The sequence below is a fragment of the Adiantum capillus-veneris genome, chromosome 24, assembly GCF_014529385.1.
Source record: "Adiantum capillus-veneris isolate H3 chromosome 24, ASM1452938v2, whole genome shotgun sequence".
In the NCBI taxonomy this organism is placed as follows: domain Eukaryota; kingdom Viridiplantae; phylum Streptophyta; class Polypodiopsida; order Polypodiales; family Pteridaceae; genus Adiantum; species Adiantum capillus-veneris.
The window spans coordinates 46339831-46358704 of NC_140954.1; the positions used below are offsets into that span (position 1 = coordinate 46339831).

At 43.4% G+C, this 18874-nt stretch overlaps 1 protein-coding gene across 3 annotated transcripts in view; it reads right to left on the reverse strand.

Moving 5' to 3' along the window:
* The window catches only part of LOC147426311 (Rab3 GTPase-activating protein catalytic protein), a 161017-nt gene that overhangs the window by 116477 nt on the left and 25666 nt on the right, over window positions 1-18874 (reverse strand). For all 3 annotated transcript variants that reach the window (XM_086499136.1, XM_086499135.1, XM_086499137.1), the window contains exons 2-8: window positions 17723-17766; window positions 17573-17636; window positions 16129-16243; window positions 15951-16024; window positions 15477-15574; window positions 5382-5553; window positions 5043-5271 (exon numbers count right to left, since the gene is read on the reverse strand). In XM_086499136.1, coding sequence (XP_086355262.1) covers window positions 5043-5271; window positions 5382-5553; window positions 15477-15574; window positions 15951-16024; window positions 16129-16243; window positions 17573-17636; window positions 17723-17766 — 796 coding nt within the window. The remainder of the gene's footprint in view (window positions 1-5042; window positions 5272-5381; window positions 5554-15476; window positions 15575-15950; window positions 16025-16128; window positions 16244-17572; window positions 17637-17722; window positions 17767-18874) is intronic.

The following is an 18874-nucleotide window of genomic DNA, read 5'->3' on the forward strand; positions in this document are numbered from 1 at the left end:
ATTATTTTTTACTAGGAAACGCATCAGACTCTTGGCGGCACATTACCTAGAGTGACGGGATACCATTGTGAGACTACTTGTAGGTAAGAAGTGAGATCAACGCATAGAGGACAGGGGTCAGGAGGTGTGGCAATCCTATTGAAGGAGGAGCTGCAACCCCTCATTCATATTGCTCGGAGGGATGAGCAGGCCAGATATATGTGGGTCAAAGTGAGAGCAGAGACAGGGAGGCCACTCTACATTGCAATATGCTATTTTGCCCCCAGCACATCTCATTATCCATCGCCCACGGTGGAGTCACCCTACATAATATTGGATGAGGACATATGGGAGTTCTCTAGGGATGGAGATGTCATTCTTTCGGGAGACTTCAATGCCAGGACGGGCCACTCTCAGACAGCTTTCTACGATACCTCAGAGGAAACATTGAGAGAATTGGATGTCAGTGATATGGGATTGGCCAGGTGTTCGCAGAATGAAGAGCACACTGGATATGGGGGATATCTGACAGATTTGAGGACTGTATATGGACTGGCCATCTTGAATGGCCTCCACAAATTTCAAGCGTGGCGTGGGTTCACTTGCTTTCCTCATACACATGGGGCTAGCACAGTGGATTATGTTTTGGCTCAACCCAGTTTCATACCCTCTATTCAAGACTTTACAATCAGGCCCAAGCCTATTGCGGTAGTAGATCATGCTCTCCTCACGTTTACCGTCTCATTCCACTTCAGCCCAACTCGATTGACACTAAAACCTACGCATACCCGATACACTTTTAGTTCAAAGATTGATTCTGTCCACATAAACGGTATCTACAGACGCTTATGCACAGAGGATCCAGGGAGACCTTTAGGGGAGCGGAGCTCACTTATATATTGACAAAGAAACTACAGGATGCAGCAGTAGAGGCATACCCCCATATTGAGCCTGGGCAACGCCGACCTTTTTCTAAGACCTGAAATTGAGTTTTCACTTGCACATCTTGTTTAGAAGGTATGTTTAACACTTTTGTGAGCCCATTTAAATGTAAAATTGGACCAAAACAACTTTCACTTTGATCAAACAAACAATTGGGACTAAGAATACGTAAAACAGAGCAAAAATTGTTAAAACTAATTGATAGGTCTTAAAACACCTTGTTATAACTATGGGAAGTGAAAAAGTAGGAAAAACTTGCGAAATTAAGCACTAAGATAACAAGCGCACTTATTATCCTAAGGCTTGAAAAGACAAAATTTTTACCATCTGATTCAATGACATGGCTTCAGCATGGATAGACTGCCTCCATTCCAGTACTACTTGGCACGGTTATATGCATCCATCCTCGAGCATAGGCTGAGCAGTTGGGCAGAGATTATGGGCATACGAGCACCTGGGCAGGCTGGTTTCAGAAGGGGTTTCTCCACACTAGATCATGTCTTTACACTCAGAGCTATCATTGAGGAGGGTCGAGCACATGGTAGACGGATATACTGCAGCTTTGTGGATTTTCGCAAAGCCTTTGACACAGTGCCGAGGGCCAGATTGATGAACCGGCTTATGGAATTGGGGGTACCCACAGAGCTGATGTGGGGGATCATGGCATTGTACAGTTCAGTGATGGGTCATGTACGCACATCAAAGGGGATATCCGACATAGTTCACTCCACCATCGGAGTGAAACAGGGATGCCCACTGTCCTCTACTTTATTTGGTATGTATGTTGATGGGGTCTCTGATTATATTGACAGAGGAGGTGATAGAGGTGCTCAGCTTGCAGGGACATGGATCCCTCTTTTATTGTATGCTGACGATATCGTGTTGATATCAGAATCGCCAGAGGGTATGCAGAGACATTTAGACGCATTGCATAGTTTTGCAGAGGATAGTGGATTGTCTGTCAACCTTGGTAAAACCAAGGTCATGGTATTTAATACCACGCCACAGTGGGTTAGGAGATCAGCACCTACTTTCACATATGGACAGGACAGTATGGAGTACACTGATGCATACACATATCTTGGGGTGGTCTTTAGTGGACCGAGGTTCACACTGAAAGTAGCAGCAGACACTAGATTGACTCGTGCCTATGCAGCCCTAGGTGGTTTAGAGAGGATTTGCTCGCAAGTTCAGTTCCAGGAACCTCGAACAAAGCTCTGGCTTTTCGATACTTTGGTCGCTTCAGTTATGCACTACGCGGTTCAGGTTTGGGGACCGTCTATTGACAGTGCTGGATGGACTAATATGGAGAGACCCCTTATATCTATGATTTCTAGGCTGATTAGAGCCAAGGCCTCAGTCCCACATGACATCATACGAGCGGAGCTGGCTGCCCCACCTATGGAGGTTGAGGCACTCACCAGATCAGTATCATTTGTACACAGCTTATGGGACACCACCAGGGACAGGTATGCCAGGCTTGCTCTCGAGTCATCCAGACAGCTGGCATTACAGGGAGATACATCATGTTGGTATGCACAGATGAACTCATGGTTTCAGAGGCATGGTTTCAGCATGGACAGGCTGCCCCCTTTCCAGTATTCTCTTGATGCACCATCCTTGGCTCTTACACGGATGGAGACTACTAGACTCATTAGGCAGGATCTTATCCAGCTTGATAGCAAGAGGACATGGATAGAACCATCACGGGAGTTGGGTACGAAGAGGGTTTTCTATAGAGAACATCTTCTTCAACTCACGACAGACGGATTTGTCACACGGCCCAGTTACATGGACACACATCTATCTCATAGGTTACGATGTGCTATTGGCCAGATTCGCACATCTTCACACCAGCTTGGGATTGAGACAGGTAGATTCAGAGGCATACCAGCAGACAGTAGGATATGTCAGTTATGCCATGCAGAGCCAGAGACAGAGTTTCACTACATATGTCGCTGCACAGTCTACTATGAGATACGGGGACGCTTTCATTGTCTATTCAGAGATGGTTTTGACTCGTTAGACAGAGTCATGAGATATCAGGATCAAAGATGTCTCAGATTATTCCTACTTGAGATTCAGAGACATAGAGACGCTCTATTGAATGGGCAAAGACAGAGACAGTCCCAGAGACGCATCTCAGATTTCTTCAGTCTGAGTACCACAGAGTCAGAGGGGACACCACCACCAGAGAGCTCGGTTCCCACCCATACACACATCAGCGGTACTCTCATTGATCGAGCTATAGAGTTAGGGAGATCGAGACGACCGCGACTGAGGAGGGGAGCCACGCAGCACCGGCGGAGATTACGGCAGAGGATCCACAGGATTCTAGCACGACACCCAGAATGTCGATCGGGATAGGCTTCATGCTACTGCTATATTGTATCATGGTGACACTTATCCCCACTTTGTACCTTTATGGCATGATACCATTGCTCAGCCTACCAGCCACCCATAGGAGTCGGTAGCACTCCTATCAGTTCTTTGTTTGTAGTTTTCTTGTTTGTACCCAGACTTGGTACTAGACTCATCATTGTAATCAGTTGGTCTCATAGGTCATTTTGGCCTCTTGTAGACGTTAATATATCATTTCATTTCATTTCATTTCTCTCACACGAACAGAGACCACTAGACTGGATTTGATTCAACTAGATACCAGAAGCACATGGATACAGCCGGTACAAGAGTTGGGCCCCACGAAGATGGCATTCTATAGAGATTTGTCCTTGCTCTAGTATTTGTACTGACTTCTTTAGAGCAAGGACTCAGCAGCCAGATGAGCATGCTTCAGAGCCCACTTATACTGGAGGTATATCAGTTGATAGAGCCATTGAGCTCGGGCGCCCACGTCTACGGGGGCGACCACGACATCGACAAAGGCTCCATCAGAGGATCGGGACTATTCTAGCACGACATGGGAAACGCCCAGTACAACTATTTATAGAGGCAGACATTGACGAAGCTCTTCAACGACCCATGCAGTACTTTCTCGGACAACGCCCGATGCTGGGCATCCTCGGGCATTGATGATGATGATGATGATGATTTTAGTCTTTCACTTTACTTCACTTCATTTTTATTTTTGTACCCAGACATTGGATTCGATCCACCAAGATTGTATCAGTTTGGTCTCATAGGCCATTTTGGCCTTTTGAAGACGTTTAATATAACATTTCATTTCATTTCATTTCTTCATCTAACACAACAGAGCTTTCATTTGTTGCGGGCAAAAGATAGCTCACCCCTCCTTCGACTCACCCTCCTACTTCAAAAGTTGGTCTAAGGATACATCTGCGCATCGGCAGCCTCCTGGACGGACCTGGAGTGACATAGCCAATACTACTCCACCCTAGATCCACCACTTACCATCTGAGATCCTCCAATTGGCCGTTAAGGATCCACACCTTGTCCATTTTAGGCTTGAGATACAAATGTGTTAGATGCAGATGAGAGCTACCAGCATTCATCTTCTTGGTTATTGCTAATGCCCTAGTAGGTCTCTCAATCTGCTAGCATTGGGAAGGATCAGTGCTATGACGAGTTTTTCACTGGTTTTTATCAAGTTCAGGCTGTTCTGGACTGTGTGGGCTGCAGGTCGTGATTTGCTCCTTTCCCAATCCACTGCATGCACTCCTGCCATACTTGGTTTGATGCATGGGATTTTATTGTCTGCCTGTTTTGATGTTCATTGAGGAGGTCTCAGGAACCCCTTTTATCTTTCAACGTATGGAAGGTTTTGCACATGCATCCCACTTTCTTTGTTCAGTTGATTACGTTTATTCTGGATGTTGGAGTTTGCTACAAGCTCTTTTTTTCCAAAGGAGTTTAGAAGTCATTCTCTTCAATTGGACTACAAGCATCATAAAACCCATGGACATTGCTGTCTCAGTCTACTGAATTTGTAAGAATGAATCTCTAATCGACAAAAGAAAACAATTTCGTAAGGCCCTAGCGTACTCAAGAATTTTACAGCAGGTGAAATGCTTGAAATTTTCATTAACATCACTTGGTATCAAAAGTAGCCAAAATAGAATTATGGTCACCATGTTAAAATGAAAGTGTAAAACAAGTTATGCAAATATGGAGACATCATGCATGTTCCACACAAATCAAACCTTTGATGGGATCATCAACAGTGTACCATTGAGCCCAAGGATACTCGTCATCCCATGGCACTTTTGAAGCAGGATCATCATCAAAGTTCTCTACAGGCTTTACTGATGGTGAAAGATTATCCTCCATGGAGACAACTTCAAATCCTGGCATGGGTGTACGATAAGTTAACCGCACTGTGGATCTGATTTTACCATCGTACTCGGGGGCCGAATCAGGTAGAGAGAATGCCTGAAAAAGTTTGCAATGAGTTTCCCATTACTCCACATCTATAGCGATAAGGACAGTAAACTCCTCCATTTTATCCTTGTGAATCGTTTCAAGGCAATTGTTTTACTGACCAGCTTTGAGATGAAGAGTTCATAGAGTCCTTCCAGATGCATCAGCTTTACAGGCACCTGGCTTCCAATGCGGTCTGCTTCAAAACTCCGGCAATAGGGCCCTCTCATGCCTTGAATACCTTTGTATGCTTTGCGGGTAGGGTCATGCACAGGAACAAATGCAGGCCAAATACTGCATAAGAACACAATACTTAGTATGACTAATGTAACACATTGGGCACTAGCTTATACCACAGTGAACAAGACACCTGGGCTGAACTGTTGAGCATTTTCTTGATAGCACAGAAAGAGTATAAATATACAAACGAACAAATTATTTCCTTTATACTAAATACAAATTAGGTGCATCAGCTTATGACAAAAAATTACACACAAAATCTTGTAGGGCGCCTCACCCAGAACATCACTAAACATTAAAATAAAATTTTCTCTACTGCCCACTGAAAAGCACTTTCCTTATCTGTATTTCTTAGTTGGTTGCCGGCTGTTGGAAAAACGGTGTAGGATTTACTAAAGCCACTCGGTGGATCGAAAACCATTACCCATCCATATCCACTGGGAATAGGCTGAAAGTGAGACCTTTGGACTCAAGAGAAACAACCCATCTCTTGCTCTTGGAAGAGGTAGCCTGAAAGCTCCTCTCCAAATAGACTATGCACCCACTGCAATCACAACTGAGAAGGTCTTGGTTTACCTGGGAAAGTGCCCACCCGGCCCCATACTCCTCTCCCAGTTCCCGTAGAAGACAAACGTTGCACTTCAAAAGGATATATAGCTCACAGTGCTCAAGGGCACCTAGCTTCAACTACAAGTTGATCTACAAGATCAATCTTTTGTCTTCTTCCAAACAAGGCAAGTGGCTCAAGCTTGTGAAAGGCTTGATGGCCTTAGCCCCAAGGCAACCCCCGAAACCACCTTGGCAACCTCAGGGGACGACTGAGTCTTCCGCTCTCAAAACAAGTGGATTTAAAGCACACATGTTCACTTGTCTCCAGGTGATGATGACATGGTTCTGTGATGATGTGGCCCTGAATTTATGAATGTAGTGCTGCCAAATGCTTTGGAAGGTCAGTACACACACACGTAGGCCTGATTTTTGAGAGGGGTTATTTTGGGCTTCCTTTTGTGAGCTAATGTTTTGCATCTACATAAGCAGCCCATACCTTTATTTTGTGTCTTGTAGCTTGTACCTGAGGACCTTGTATCTAGGACGCACTCTATGAGGTTGATGTACATGCATTCCAACGTTGTTTCATTTGAAGTAAATATATACCACAAGTCGGCATATGTGATAGGGGGTCGGCTCTTGGATGGCAAGAACTGTCCAAAGACACAAACCTCTCAAATCTATGGGACTAAGCTCTATTTTGAGAAAGTCTCAATACCCTAATTGTTATGGACAGTCTCAGCTCTTGGATCTGAGGGACTGTGTCCTACCTGAGGAGTTAAATCCCATCTGAGGGCGTAACGATGCCATAATCTATTCTGGAGAGTCTCAGCTCTGGAGTCCAAGGGACTACGCCCTGTCTAATGGACTACCCCCTATCTGAGGAAATAACAATTTCCTGATCTGAATCTTAAGAAACAGATCTCCCAAATTTGAGGAGCTACACCCTATCTAAAAGAAAAGCCAATTCCCTGATATATTTCCAATTTCGTTGACAAGATGGTTCAAGTGGAGGTCTCACGTGCCAGAGCCTTTTCCTACTCCTGCTCCCCATAAGAAGAGTACTGTGACAGGACAACAACAAAGAAAGCAACAAAAACAAGAAAGACATCAACTATCCCATCTTGTTGGCAAAAGCGAGCTCTGAGATTGTCAGGAGGAGAGTCCATCCACTCATCTCCACAGATGAAGACAGGGCATGAACCTCTCTGGCTTGAGTGAGGGTTTCGCTGTGACATTTAGATTACTAGACACAATACCACATTTCAATAATAGCAATGGAACTTAAGAGAAAAAAAAATGTACGGATTGAATCCGTACTATATGGATCCAGTCCGTACGTACGTACGGTCCAACCTTATCCCATGGTCATCTGCATCTTCTGTGGACAGTTCTCTGCAGATAGGGAACTTGATATTAACTCTTGCAAAGATGAAAGTGAGGTCATCCGCCACTGTCGTGGCCATACGATGGATGGGGGCGTGGGAGAGGTGGAGGAGGACTTTCAGGTGGGATAACGAGTTGGTGCCTTCGCTGGAGGGGACTCCTTAATGGGCCTAGTTTGTTTGCTACGAATGGTTCATAGATGGGCTGATGAAGTAATGACAATTGGAGAGAGAGACCAGCTTGGCCAAGTAGAACTACTTGACCAAGTAGTCCCTGGATGAGGAAGTAGACCACCCTAGACTAGTAAGTTGACCAAGACCAGGAAGTAGACCACCCAGGACTAGGCAGTCACCCCTGGACTAGGAAGTGGACCAGGACTAGGAAGTAGACTACCAAAGACTAGAAAGACACCCCTGGACTAACCAGTCGACCTTGTAGTAGGCCGTTGCCTTAGGTCGACCAAAATTCAGTTTGGCAAGTAGTAGCTATGTATGGCAAGCAAAGGGCCAAAAATAATGAGATTTCAGCTGAGGGCCCCCTGGGTGTGCCAAAAATGGGGGCACCTGCATAAGAAAAAGTGTCATGCTGGTGCTCAATAGTGTGGGTGCTCCTCAATGCACAAGTAATCTCACTTAGAGAAGAACCACAGAGACCATAGCAAGATATTGAACTAAGAATGCAATACATAACAACACTGATAGACTAGACTTGAGAGCCAAGAACACAATAGACAATAGACTCAAAGCTCAACCAAACCCATGTACTCACAATCTATCATCTACACATTGGTTGGCTGCATCCTCAACTCCAGACCAAGGGCTACCAAGATACAATACAGGATCTGTAGCAGACTTGGACAACCCAAGTCGAGAATCTGGTACGACACGAGAATTTACTAAAAAATACTTCACAAACTTTATCACAATTCAATAGAGTCGACACTACCCAACGTAGTTCCGTACCCATAGGTACTGGCCCCAAAGTCTGGCACCCCTTCAATATTTATTTTTATATTAATACTTGAGCAAAGTTACAAAGTCCGAGGATCCTCTTTGCTCAGTGCTCGTCAGGAAATCTGAGTGGAAGAGAGGCCCTAGGTACATATTTAAAGGCTCATGGCCTCTCAAAAGCAGTACATGAAAAGCTGCAAACTCGAAAGCATCTTGTCCCAAAAATTAGCGCTCCAAAAGCTGCCAACGCAAATCGCGGAAATCCGTACAGCTGCCATGTCAACACTTCCTGCACGATTTCATTTTTTGGCTTATTTGTAATAGCCTTGTGTCCCTTGGGCCCCGTCGGAAAGGAACAATAAGTTGGGACAACTTTAAAAGTCAATTTTTATCTTTCGAGATTGTCCATATGGCCATGCCACGTCATCATTTTGTGATATACCCCCCTCTTGAAAGAATTGTAATCGTCCTCGATTACGCTTGCAAAATCAGACATACGCCATAAACCAGCTTAGTAGACACTGACTCTAAGTACTGACGCACTAAATGACACAAATCCAGTACTTGCACAAAGACGACAGTCACTGAACATCAAATCACATTCAAATCAAATCACATAAAATCATGGAGATCTAGGACCATGATCTCTCGGCAACGTATTTAGCAATCGCATCTAGATCCACACCGTACCTCACTGATGTCGGATTAACTAATTCTTATAACTTAGTAGACACTGACTCTAAGTACTAACGCACTAAACGACACAAATCCAGTACTTGCACAAAGACGACAGTCACTGAACATCAAATCACATTCAAATCAAATCACATAAAATCATGGAGACCTAGGACCATGATCTCTTGGCAACGTATTTAGCAATCGCATCTAGATCCACACCGTACCTCACTGATGTCGGATTAACTAATTCTTATTTCGATCATGTCTATAGGATCTCAAGACCAAAATGCTGCAGTCATTTCGTCTTTCAAACCTGCACTCAAACACAATCACATGAGTGAGCACACATAACTCAATTATTTTCGGGAATTTCCATTTCAAAATACTTTATTCATAAAGTCATAAAGCAGAATACTATCAGCACATCAATATCCCTGAAATCCAAAGGGAAATCAATGACTTTATTCCATATGGGTAATCTGTGACGAAGGAGCGGAATAACTCCCCTCTTGTGCAATCCTGTTTACACCAGATTCAGCCGTGTTGATCTGCGGATCTCTCGGAATAGACGCAGCTAGACCGAAAGCCTCAAGGTAAAGTTCCAATATCTTAGGAGTATCTGCTAGGTCATCCTTCTCCATCCACTTCGCATCGAATGTCGGATAGTTCTTGAATTTCACTAAGAACCACCGTATCACTTTACCTTTCTTTTTCCTTTCCTTGTGAGGCAATATCTGTTAAGGAACGAGTATCTCCTCACTCTATTCTACTTTAGGTTGCTCCTCATGCTCCTTGTCGCCTGGCACCTTTAAAAGGTTTCAAGAGACTCACATGAAAAGCATTGTGAATCTTCCAAGTATCTGGCAACTTCAGCCTAAAGGATACATCAATTATCTTCTCTTGAATTTGAAAAGGGCCATAATATCTCATACTTAGCTTTGGAAAAAGCCGCTCCTTTCCTTTTCTTTTCCTGAGGTGTGCCTTCTCAAATCGTAAGAGCACCCAATCATCTTCCTTCAACTGCAAGTCGCATTGATGTTTATCAGCTGCCTTCGTATACCGTGCTTGAGACTTCTCAAGAGCCTCGCGAACCTTGGCAAAAGCAGTATCCAAATCTCTCGTATAGGATCTGTGACGTACTAATCTACCCTATCCTCGAAGCTTCCATGGTGTATCGCCGAAATAGCCAGAACCAAGGGCTTTTGAGACAATGCATTTGCCACTTAAGTTCTTTTGTCCCTGAACATGGACTATCTGGAAGTGGAACTGTGACAAGATGTTAGCCCACCGCATCTGCTTTTTTGAGTTGCTTCTGCGACAAGAAGTAGCATAAACTCTGATGATCTGTGAAGACGGCAAAATCAGCTCCGAGTAGATATGTCGCCACTGCATAAGAGCATGGATAACTGCCAATAGCTCTTTCTCGTAAATCTGTGCAACCAACTCAAGACGTGAAAACATCCTACTCTCGTAAGCAATGACATTGCCTTCTTGCATCAAAATTACTCCCAGACTGCGACCACAAGCATCACAGTAACCTTCGAATGCCTTTTGCAAGTATGAGAAGGCCAACATTGGTCCTGTAGTCAACTTGTCCTTGAGGGTCTGAAAAACGGTTATCTGTGTTTGTCCCCAAGTGAAAGAAACCGCATTCTGAGTGAGTAAATGCAAAGGAGAAGTTATCTCTGCAAATTTTCGAATGAGCCACCGATAATATGGTAGTTGTCCCAATGAGGATGGTTTGACTCCCAGTTTTTTCTTAGAGTACTGGGACTTGCTTGGCTCAGATCTGTGCAGCGCTTTTCAATACATCTTGCTCACAGGAGAGATGCCTGACAGCATGAGTGAGGGCTTGATCTACCTCATTCCAAGGAGGGTGGCTCCTTGGATGAGATTCGATAGTGGCAGCCTGACACAAGACGGGCACCACGTGCCAATAGAAAAGAACAGACTAAACAGACTTTTAGCACTTCAATAACAATTGTTCAATAACAACTGAACTGAGAGAGAGAGAGAGACGACATGTGACACAGAGTGGCGGAATTCCACCCTAGAGAGTATTGGCCCCAAACCTTGGCGCCCCTTTCTGTATTTCTTTATATTATTGCTGATTCGCAAAGTACATCAGTCGGGGAGCACCTCCTCTGCAATCTGCGCGCTGAAGAGTGCCAGTACAACAGTCGGGGAGCACCTCCTCTGGAATCTGCGTGTTGAAGAGTGCCAGAGAGGGCCCTCAAGGCTCATATTTAAAGGCCCAAAGCCTCAAATATGAAAAGCTGACCCCAAAAAATTACTTTCCTAAAATTTTGGGATTTCCCTAAAAATCCGCCGCGAATTCCGGAACGTCCGTACAGGTGCCACATCATCATATTTTGATGTGCAAAGTCTTTTGAGCGTGTTCTGCTTTATTTTTAATGCCTTTATGTCACTTGGGCCCCCATCGGACGAGGTCCCCATAAGTTGGTAGGACTTCTTCTTCTGTTACTTGTTCTTCTTTGAGTTTCTAGAATTAGGGATTGCAGATTTTAGGGTTAGGGTTTCCAAAATTAGGGTTTCAACAGTTACGGTTTTTGGCAAAAATTAGGGTTAGGGTTTATGCTCTCGGGCAGCCACATCATCTGTAGTTGACACATCACAATGCAACACAAATGCTTACATATGCATGTTACATGACACAACAAACAGCGCCGCTGAGCACTCCCCCGAGACAAACGGTCTGCAGTTTGAAGCTACTCAACAACTACCTCGTCACTCCCCCCGCAAATAACCTAAAAAGGTCCGGGCCATGAGCTCAGAGGACTTTACAACCAAACACTCCCCAGACCGCAGTCTGCGTCGCTCCGAGGTTCAAGCATACAACCATACGCTCCCCAGGCATCGACCTGCATCGTTCGGAGGTTTTCTGGCATACAACGAAACACTCCCCAAGCATTGGCCTGCGTCGTTCCGAGGTTTTCAAACATACAACGAAACGCTCCCCAGGCATCGGCCTGCGTCGTTCCGAGGTTCAAACAATACCAAAACAGTATTTCTTACTTCTCCACCCGGGAGTAAAATCACCAATCATTGAAACCAGTATCAAACGAGAGTCAAACAATTCAAATCGGCACCAAAACAGGTTCAAAACAGATACCATCCATTTCAAACAAATTCCAAACAGGATCACCAAACAAGACGAAACAGAACTCAAACTTAAAAAGCAATCTCGACATCATTTGAGCTCGAAAAGTCGGCTGACTTTCCATCTTAAAACCTACGCCAAAAATTAGGGTTAGGTTCCTTCCATGAGGTCGTAGCCGAGCGCAGCATGGTCCATCGGCTCTTGGACAAACAGTGTTTTCGTTGGTGGCGATGGTAGTCCCAAGATATATCAGTCACATCGGACCTCCAAGGTCATCAGCTCGTGAAGAGACATCTACTGAGAGATGTCGAGAAATTTCAAGTTATAAACTGTTAGGGTTTCCACGGCAAGCATTTCACGATACCCCACTCTGCCAGAAGTTGCACTCCGAAGGAAGATATCAGAAACCATATAACTTCGGGCAATTTTTTTTTTTTCTTGAAAGCTTGCCAAGTACTTGGAGTATGTTGCTTGGTAGCTGTAGACATCAACATCTGCATGGCACTACTTTTGAGAAAAACAGTGACTTGAAACAAATCTGGATCCTTCTCTTGCAAGTGATCTTAATTGGCTTATGCCCTATAAGACATGAGCGGTGAAGACGGGAGCGGGCCTGATGCGCGATGCAGTAAGGGTGGGAGTGGCTAATAAGTCCGGTAAAATTCCAATAGCTCTATCTGCTCTTTTGTAGGACCGGTATGCTTTCAAAAAAGCACACGCTTGATGCTCTAATACCACTGTCACAAGACGGGCACCACGTGCCAATAGAAAAGAACAGACTGAACAGACTTTTAGCACTTCAATAACAGTTGTTATTGAACAACTGTTCAATAACAACTGAACTGAGAGAGAGAGACAGACGACACGTGACACGAAGTGGCGGAATTTCACCCCAGAGAGTATTGGCCCCAAAACTTGGCGCCCCTTTGGGTATTTCTTTATATTATTGCTGATTCGCAAAGTACAACAGTCGGGGAGCACCTCCTCTGCAATCTGCGCGCTGAAGAGTGCCAGAGAGGGCTCCCAAGGCTCATATTTAAAGGCCCAAAGCCGAAAAGCATCAAATATGAAAAGCTGACCCCAAAAAATCACTTTCCTAAAATTTCGGGATTTCCCTAAAAATCCACCGCGAATTCCGGAACGTCCGTACAGGTGCCACATCTGATCTGCTACGGCTTATCTGATGTGCTACAAAAATGCTATGGATCCTGTGGAAATCTGCTAACGCCAGGCTTGATCTGCTGTCTGCTAAACGCTGGGCTATCCTTGATGAAAAATGCTAGGTTGCTAGTGTTCTGCTTTATTTTTAATGCCTTTATGTCACTTGGACCCCCATCGGACGGGGTCCCCATAAGTTGGTAGGACTTCTTCTTCTATTACTTGTTCTTCTTTGGGTTTCTAGAATTAGGGTTTTGCGTTGTGCCATTGGCCAGATACGCACATCCTCACATCAGCTCGAGATTGAGACTGGCAGATTCAGAGGGATACCAGCTGATAGCAGGATATGTTGTTTATGTCAGCTAGAGCCAAAGACAAAGTTACATTACATATGCCATTGCACAGTGTACTATGAGATACGAGGCCATTTCATTGTCTATTCAAAGAGAGTTTTGGGCCTCTATCTAGGGTCATGAGTTATGAGGATCAGAGATGTCTTGGATTGTATACTTGAGTTACACAGGCATAGAGACACTTTATTGAGGAGAGCTGGAGAGAGACAATCCCAGACACAGATTACAGATTTTTTTATACTAGATATTGGACACCCAGAGGAGCAGCCACCATTGCAGAGCTTTGCCCGCACTCATACTACACTACTAGCATTCTCATAGACCGAGCATTGGAACTAGGGAGATCTAGACGACCGCGATTGAGAAGAGGAGCTACACAGTATCGACGGAGACTACAGCAAAGGATTCGAGCTATACTTTCTCGACGTCCAAAGTGCAGATAAGGATGGATCTCTACCATATCTTCCTCCCCCTTCTCTCATTGTCCTACACATTGTACTGGGCACCTTTTGTATTAGCTGGCACATCCATACAATCCGAGTTTGTAGTAGTTGTATTTTTTTGTTTCAATTCTTTTTTATTCTGGACATGGTATCAGATTCACTATGTTGTAACACCTTGGTCTCATAGGCTTTTGAAGACGTTAATATATCATTTCATTTCATCATCTCTCTCTCTCTCTCTCTCTCTCTCTCTCTCTCTCTCTCTCTCTCTCTCTCTCTCTCTCTCTCTCTCTTTTTTTTCCCAACAATCTCTCTTCCTCTCTCTAGAACTCCCTCCCCGCCATATAGACACTCTACACGTGCCGTGTTTGCTTGCAGGTGGTTGTCGTGCCCGTACATTACCATAATATAAAATGGTATTAATTTTGGCAAAAATATATATTTGACCATGTTCTTCACCTAATAACTGACCTAAGGTATGACCATGACCTATAAATCTAGTTCCTAGCTTCACAAGATAATTATGACAAGTTGCTAGAAAACAAGACTCTTAGTGAGTTATTGCAGAACTAGTGTTAATTACCTCTCCATTCGGAGAATTATTGTAGTGAGTGCAGCATCATATTATTGCTCTTTCATCCATTTATACAACACCTTTGTTCAGCTGTCCTACTCTTATGGGGTCTTGTACGTTCCTTCTGCCCTAAAAATATGTAACGGTTTAAGGACCTTCACCTCACCCCCCCCCCCCCCCCCCCCCCCCCCCCCCCCCCAACACAAAAAACAATTTGTGGTTATGGACCAAGCTCCACGCCTTGAGCATGTTTTTGCCCATTGGCCAAACCTTATGAACCCCAAAAACCCATCCTCTTACTCAACAATCACATCTAATGCACCATTACTTTGATAAAGCATATGGTACTGCCGGCTTGTCAAATAGATTTGTCAACATTAAAACCCTAAGCCTAGAAGCAACACCTTCACTACTTATTTGCTACCACATTGGCACTAGGAATAACCAATAAGCATCAACATGCCAAAGGGGACACCATAAAGACCAACTTCCTAAACTGATGAAGAAAGGAGAAATCTGCAGATTTATCTGCATGTGTATGCATTACGCCAAAATCGACAGAAAAACACAACATCCCTTAGTTAATGGACTAGGAACCATTTCTAGGACCTAATATTAAGTTTAGACGCCCCTTCTAGACCAACCGGAAGACAAAATAAGACTTAATAACCCTACTGCAAAAAATACATCCCACTCTTTTTGCACAAGATAAAGCCAACACATGGATGGAGCACACTCCAGACAGCAGTAAAGCATCCAGCATACCTTCCACAATTTGATAAGGCAATTGATACTCCACTTAGCAACAATGTGGCTTCTGGTGCATCCAGTATGACTCCACTCATGCTTAGGGGCGCAAGTACCTGTATACTTCCACCAATTTTTATGCCTTTGAAGAACTGTTTTATTATTAAAAAAACAACCTAATGCCAACAAGTTTGAATGAATACCCAAACAACAAAATGATAGCTATTAAGACCATTCCCACTACTTGATTCTTCACTTTAGCTACTCTGATTTACATCAAAAGCATGCAATTGATACTTATCTGTGCAAGACAGTCTTCTTCTAGATCTCTAGGTTCTCTCGATTACAACTAGAACTGAAGTGATTATTATGACCCAAAGTAGCTAAACACAGAAAGGATTCATTTGACAAGGAACAAAGAAATGATGCTCTATCAAAAACTGAAATAAGACACCAGTAGCAGTTGAACTAAACTCTGGGTTGGTAGTTCACCAAGAAATTTTGAACGCCAAACCAGAGTTGCAAATGGTGGCGCTCCATCTTCCATTCATCCGCTGTTACACCACCTGCCATAGAAATATTCTCAGATGACTTTGTGAGATGGTGTAAGACTCCTTCCAAGAAAGAACACATAATGATAAGTCCAAGGGTATTTCACACTTGAGATTACCTTGTTCGTCAGTATCGAAATAAAAATCTAGTCGATAGCCTTTACTTCCATGCGCCAGATCACAATGCACCTGACGCAATTTCCCATGCCCATCAACGACCTCAGCATCAACAGCCTGCCAGCATAATGGAAACACCTATCTTAAAAGATCTATACAAAATCAACAAGAGCAACATTTTCCACCATTCACATCATTGAGTCTACAAGATAGTTGCAGAAACATGGAATAAAGATTTTTGGTCATAGGTCTTCAACCTATTGTCGCAAAACAAGCTTTTTGGTCATAGGCCTTAGATCTATTGTTGCAAAACAAGCCACATCTAGAGGCTTGCACCTAATGCAGCATAGTAAGTATAATGCCGAATGTCCTCAAAGCTCTCTCATGTAAAATCTGTTGATATGCACCTCAGATGTATGGTATGTTCTGTAATTTTTGTTTCATAAAAATATGATATCGACAAAAAAAAAATCACCAAACTTACATCCAACATGTCCAAACAGTCTGACATGCAGCACGTCCAGGTAATTTTTGTAGCCACCACTGACAATCAGGCTTAACCTCAAACTTTTATACAAGAGGGTTTAATTGAGTCACTGATGATCAATATAAATCAAGAGGAAAGTCATTACTATACAAATGATGTAATGAGATCAAAAGCATTGATTGGAAGTGTTGTGTGAGTGCTACAACGTATACCAATATGACAGTAATAACGAACAAGCATTGCAGCAAGAAATAATGGCTAGAATTATGTTCAACACGAATTGAATCATTAAAGTGGGCTATGTACATTTATGATACAAAAAGCTGACAAACATTGAACAAGATTCAAAATTTGAGTCAAAAGTATCTCACTAAAGCCTACACTCTTCTAGGAATTTAAGAAGTAAGAATATGAACACAATGATTGTACACAGACAAGCATATCACACAACTTGATGATGATGCACAATTTAAGAAGTAACAATATCCCATGACTGTACACTAAACTTTGTACATGAATCTTTACATGATCACTCCCAAGATTCGAAGCACTATGTACACATATATACATGGGGCTAGCTAGCAAGCTTCTTAGCATGATCTACTGCCTTTGTTCTCATCCAAAAAATGCTTGACATAGCTTGCCAACTCCCCCTAGCCTGCTTGATCATTCATGACACGCAGAGGTTTCTAGGGTGAACGACTGTTGTAGCTCATTCCCAGAAACGTCATTTACATTCTCGAATATCTTTGCATTTTCTTCTTCCATTGATAGCATCTCACCTGTCACAATTGTCATCAAACGTGCCAGATACTTCTTTAACCTATAACGATTTACACGGTATTTATGATGTGATGCAGACAAGCATATCACACAATTCGATGATGATGCATGAACAACGATTGCATATCCCAAACACCTGTTTGACATTAACCATTGAGGCATCTAGGGGAGCATACCAGATAGCCATGTGCAAAACCAGTTTGCCACTTTCTACAAGCTGCCTCAATGTCTGATATAAGCCTGAAATGACCAAGTTCATTGCAACAAGGGAGAACCAATTTAATTAAGTTCATGGTAGCAATGAGGACTAGACAACATCTGAATACCTTTCCCAAGATGAAGCAACTGTGAAATCATCAAACACTCCTTGCTACAAAACACAAAGTACAAACACATCTTTGGTAAGTCTAAAACAACACCAACAAAACCATACTTGTACAAATAAACACTGAACCAGCCCCTTAAATATTTTTGCACCGCTCTTGAAAAAACCCTCTTTCAAAATTTAAAAGGTGTACAAAGCAAAGATCCTTCTTGGTGACCGTCATTTAGTCTACATCAGCTTTAATGTCAGGGGAACATGTTATCAAGTAGCAAAACTTTGGGGCTTGTGTTCCTGTAATCAGCTTGCAAAACAGCTACAAAGCACCACAATATCCCTAAGAAACACTTCACAGCAATTGGAGCTTGAGCTTGGAAAGCGAGAGAAGTGAAATAGAATGCTTATTATGTCTACAAAAGGTCTAAAAGTCCAAAGAAAGAAAGAAAGGTATGTTGAGTCTTGTCCAAGCTAAACTTGACCTTTAAAAGATGCATCATTCTTGTACATTCCAGAGAAACTAAATGGATGAAGCGGGCTCGAAACCCTAAAAGACAGAAGCTTGAGCCTTGAAAAAGATTTCCGTAAAATGCTGACGTGGCAGCCCGTACAGATGGTGATGTGGCAGGACTGTACAGATTTTCCGGATTTTGTGCTGCTATGGTGACATGGCAGGCTGTACAGATTTCTGGAAATTACGATGGCTCCTTTTGGGAGTCCCAAGCGCTAGCTTTTGAGGGCAGATGCTTTTGGGGGAAAGTGCTTTTGAGCTGATTACTTTTGGGGCATTCCTTGTAAGAATAAAAGAGCCCTAGGGCCTCAATCTGCAGAGCATCTGGCGCAGAGTCTGAGAGCAGAGGACCCCTCGGGAGCTATACCTTGTTGTGATCAATAATTAAACAAATACCGAAAGGGGCGCCAGGCTTTGGGACCAATGGTTCTGGGCGCAAAACTCCGTCGTGTCGTGTCGACTCTCTCTCTCTATTAAAGTTCAGTGATTTTCAACTTTCTGTCTGTGTGTTGCTATTGATTTCTCGCTTGGAGTGTCCAAGCCTGTTACAATGGTATCAGAGCTCAGAAAGATTCTTCTTCTATGGAGGATCCAATCCTTTTTGCATTTTGTGTGAAAGAATCTTCGTGCCCCAACCCCAGACTTATT